We start from the raw sequence: 4,129 nt of genomic DNA, 5'->3' as shown, positions 1-4,129 counted from the left end.
TAGCATGTGTTTGCCAATGAATCTTTTTCTCAGTCTGATTCCTGCTTGTAGAAGTGTGGGGAGAGGGGATCCAAAGGCCTGTTCTTTCAGTCCAGTCTGCAATGTTTATGTCAATATAATTATCTTTAAAAAACTTTATAGGTCTCCTGTGAATCTCATCGGGGTTCACTCCGTTAGACAAAAGTGCTACCTGCAAATCCCTTTGAGATAAGTCCATCTCTATCTTGGGCTTCTGCTAATACTGACGAACAAGCCTTAAGCCTTCTGGAGGCCTTGTGGTTTGATTGATGGACTCTGTGAGCCACACCATTAATCTCTTTCAGGAGCTGTTAGTCTAACTGAATGGTATCCTGAGGCACCGTCTTTGCTTTTTCTGAGATTTTAAAGGATTTAACCGTCACATCTCAACTTCATCTTTGTTTTTTTCTGGCAGTACCCTGGATTTGATATTTGCTTGGAAACCATTACTATTTCTTAGTTTTACACCATTTGCAATCAGACGAAGCTGAAGACTTTAAAAATCATCCAAAGTCGTCAAGGTCCATCCCTTTTGTGTTTCGTCTTGCTTATCTCATTTATTTTACTATAAACAGCAAAAAGAAATGAAGGACAGGAGGGAGACTTTCATGGGTGCTGGACATGTCCTACCTGTTGATCCGGATAGAAGATGCATGGTTGTATGGATGTGTACAAAGTCATCAACGTGCACACTTAAAATATACGCACTGTATTGTATTCCTGCTATACCTTCGCTTAAAAAAAAAAAAAAAAGGTTGAATGTGAGTTCGGGCGCGAGAAAACCGCAGCGCGCATGCGTGAGCGTGAACGCGCATGCGTGAGTGTGAACGCGCTGGGAGGCCGGAAACAAAGGTGGATGCGCGTGCACAGACGCTCTCGCAGGCCGCCGGAAGCAAAGGCGTGAGCGCGCGTGCGTGCGTGTGCGTGAGCGCGCGGAGGCCGGAAGCGAGCGCTGCGCAGTCGGGTGGTCCCGGGCCATGGAGGGTAGCTTTTCGGATGGCGGAGCGCCGCCAGAGGGGCTGGCGGAAGAGGCCGAGCCGCAGGGCGCCGCCTGGAGCGGGGACAGTGGCACTGTGTCCCAGAGCCATAGCAGCGCCTCGGGGCCGTGGGAGGACGAGGGCGCGGAGGATGGCGTGCCGGGCCGCGACCTGCCGCTGCTTCGCCGCGCCGCTGCGGGCTACGCCGCCTGCCTGCTGCCCGGGGCTGGGGCGCGGCCCGAGGTCGAGGCCCTGGACGCGAGCCTGGAGGACCTGCTCACCAGAGTGGACGAGTTCGTGGGCATGCTGGACATGCTTCGCGGCGACTCGTCCCACGTCGTCAGCGAGGGCGTGCCGCGCATCCACGCGAAGGCCGCCGAGATGCGGCGCATCTACAGCAGGATCGACCGGCTGGAGGCCTTCGTGAGGATGGTGGGGGGCCGCGTGGCCAGGATGGAGGAGCAGGTCACCAAGGCCGAGGCCGAGCTGGGCACCTTCCCCAGGGCGTTCAAGAAGCTCCTGCACACTATGAACGTGCCCTCGCTCTTTAGCAAGTCTGCTCCCTCGAGGCCACAGCAAGCCGGCTACGAAGCCCCCGTCCTGTTTCGGACCGAAGACTACTTCCCTTGTTGCAGTGAAAGGCCTCAGCTCTGACGGCCTGACCACTGCGGCAAGAGGACCCCAGCTGGGGTGCTTACCTCCAGTATGAAGTGAATTGCAAATCCTGCTCATGGACATATATGATGTTGGAGTGTGGGATTTTAAAGTTTACTTTCTACAAACTCTCCGTAGTATGTATATTCATGATTCAGTGTAGAATGTATAGACTTTATGTCTTCCAATTTTAAAAAAAGAGACACGGTCTTGGTATGTTGCCCAGACTGTTCGGAAACTCCTGGGCTCAAGTGATCCTTCCACCTCAGCCTCCCCAGTAGCTGGGACTACGGGGTCGCCACTGCACCCAGCCTGTGTCTTCCAGCTCTAATCAGAAAGCTGCTTGGCGAGGGCATGGGGAATCAAACTGAATGAATTTTCTCTGCACTGTGGCAAAACTGTTATTTTTATGGATTTTACTAAACGGCGTTACCTTTTCAAGATTTCTATGTTTGTATAATCATAAGAAAATTGAGCTATTAAAGCCTTGTTATTATTCAATCCTAATAGTTTTCTAGAACCTACTTTTAGGGTAAATGGTACATTATTTAATATTATATTAAACCTCCTGTAGCGTGGATTGTAAACCAAAGGAAATGGTACAATTTCTGAGAATATATGTTGATTTTTTGTGACTAATTCCAAAGTTGTATTTGAAAGTATGACCTCACAGTCTTCATTTGTCCATAGCAAACATATATATATATATATATATATATATATATATATGTGGGTTGCCAGTGTTTGGTTTATAATTTAGATATTAATAGAAATTTTGAGTTTTATTGGAAATGATTTCCTTCTGAAAAGAGCTTTACATATTTCCTTGTGTTTGTTTGAAATGGACGTACTGCTCATGTGCTTTTGGTAGTGGGATAAAGAAAAGAGGCTAGAGTATACTTCCTTTAGAGAGCTAATGTGAAAAGCTGTAGCTTCTATTTCAGAGCATGGTATATTTCTTCTTTTTTTTTTTTTTTTTGAGACAGACTCTTGCTCTGTCGCCCAGGCTGGAGTGCAGTGACGCAATCTCGGCCCACTGCAAGCTCCGCCTCCCGGGTTCACGCCATTCTCCTGCCTCAGCCTCCTGAGTAGCTGGGACTACAGGCTCCCGCCACCATGCCCGGCTAATTTTTTTGTATTTTTTTTAGTAGAGACGGGGTATCAGTGTGTTAGCCAGGATGGTCTCGATCTCCTGGCCTCGTGATCCGCCTGCCTCGGCCTCGCAAAGTGCTGGGATTACAGGCGTGAGCCACCGCGCCCGGCCAGAGCATGATATATTTCTTTCCTCTTGAAATGGATAGTTAAATTATTTGTGTGAGTGAATGGTATTAGGATTTTCCTGTGGATACAATAGACTTTTATTGAGATTCAAATCTATTTTATAAGGTGGCCCTCCTAAGTAGTAGACGTTGAAAAAGCATACAGCTTAGGTTGCTTTTGTGTCATTTGCAGTGTCATCAAAGATCTTTGAGGTTCATAGAGCAGCTGTATTTTCATTTAGCTGTGTGTTGTGAAGAATCTGATCATGTAATCTTGCACCTAGCTTTCGTGGACCTTCATTGTCACATGTTTACATTTTTTATTCAGGTGGTTCATTGACTACAAATTAAGGAACTCTGAATGTAGAAGCTGAAAGAAGAAGTAACCTACATTTAATATTCAGCAACTGCTGGTACCCCTATAAGTAATTCATGTGTTTTGATGATGTAGTCACTGAATATGAAAATATCCTTACATAACAACATTGCTAGAAGAGTTTTCACTTAAAGTTAACATTCAAAAACAGTAATTAGGGGCCGGGCACGGTAGCTCACAAGCACTTTGGGAGGCTGAGACAGGTGGATCACAAGGTCAGGAGATCGAGACCATCCTGGCTAACACGGTGAGACCCTGTCTCTACTAAAAATACACACACACACACACAAAAATTAGCCGGGCATGGTGGCAGGCGCCTGTGGTCCCAGCTACTCGGGAGGCTGAGGCGGGAGAATGGTGTGAACCTGGGAGGCAGAGCTTGCAGTGAGCAGAGATGTCGCCACTGCACTCCAGCCTGGGCGACAGAGCAAGACTCCGTCTCAAAAAAAATTAGTAAATAACTAATATCCACCTTGGCAGTCCCACAATGCATTCCCAGTGCTCTGTCCATCCCCACTGCTACCCAACCCATCCAAGCCACTGGCATCTCTCCTGGGCCACTCAACAGCCTCTTAAGTGGTCTCCTGCTTCCCCTTCCCTGCTCCAAGCCACTCCTGCATGGAACACAGCAGCCAAAGGGGTCTTTAAACAACATAAATCAGACATATTGGGCTTTGCCTAAAGCTCTCATTAGCTTCTCTTCACATTGGAATAAAGCCCAATTTCTGTTCTCTGGCTTGAGCTGGCTCCTGCCCCCTTGCTCACTCCCCTGCAGCCTTCTCTTGACCCGAAAGATGCCCCATTGGCATCTTTCCTTTCATAGGAGGACATGGGAAGGGGACATA

At 47.9% G+C, this 4,129-nt stretch overlaps 1 protein-coding gene across 1 annotated transcript; it reads left to right on the top strand.

Moving 5' to 3' along the window:
* Window positions 1-439: 439 nt before the first annotated feature.
* Window positions 440-2,156, top strand: BLOC1S4 (biogenesis of lysosomal organelles complex 1 subunit 4). The gene has a single exon (XM_054484740.2). The coding sequence runs from the start codon at window positions 996-998 to the stop codon at window positions 1,647-1,649; it is 654 nt and encodes a 217-aa protein (XP_054340715.1). The 5' UTR covers window positions 440-995; the 3' UTR covers window positions 1,650-2,156.
* The last annotated feature ends 1,973 nt before the right edge of the window (window positions 2,157-4,129 follow it).

Source organism: Pongo pygmaeus, chromosome 3 (assembly GCF_028885625.2).
Source record: "Pongo pygmaeus isolate AG05252 chromosome 3, NHGRI_mPonPyg2-v2.0_pri, whole genome shotgun sequence".
In the NCBI taxonomy this organism is placed as follows: domain Eukaryota; kingdom Metazoa; phylum Chordata; class Mammalia; order Primates; family Hominidae; genus Pongo; species Pongo pygmaeus.
This window is presented reverse-complemented; position numbering and strand designations above follow the sequence as displayed.

Bases quoted from the DNA above. Each gene is read 5' to 3' on its own strand.
- BLOC1S4 (XM_054484740.2), top strand. From the start codon at position 996: ATGGAGGGTAGCTTTTCGGATGGCGGAGCGCCGCCAGAGGGGCTGGCG.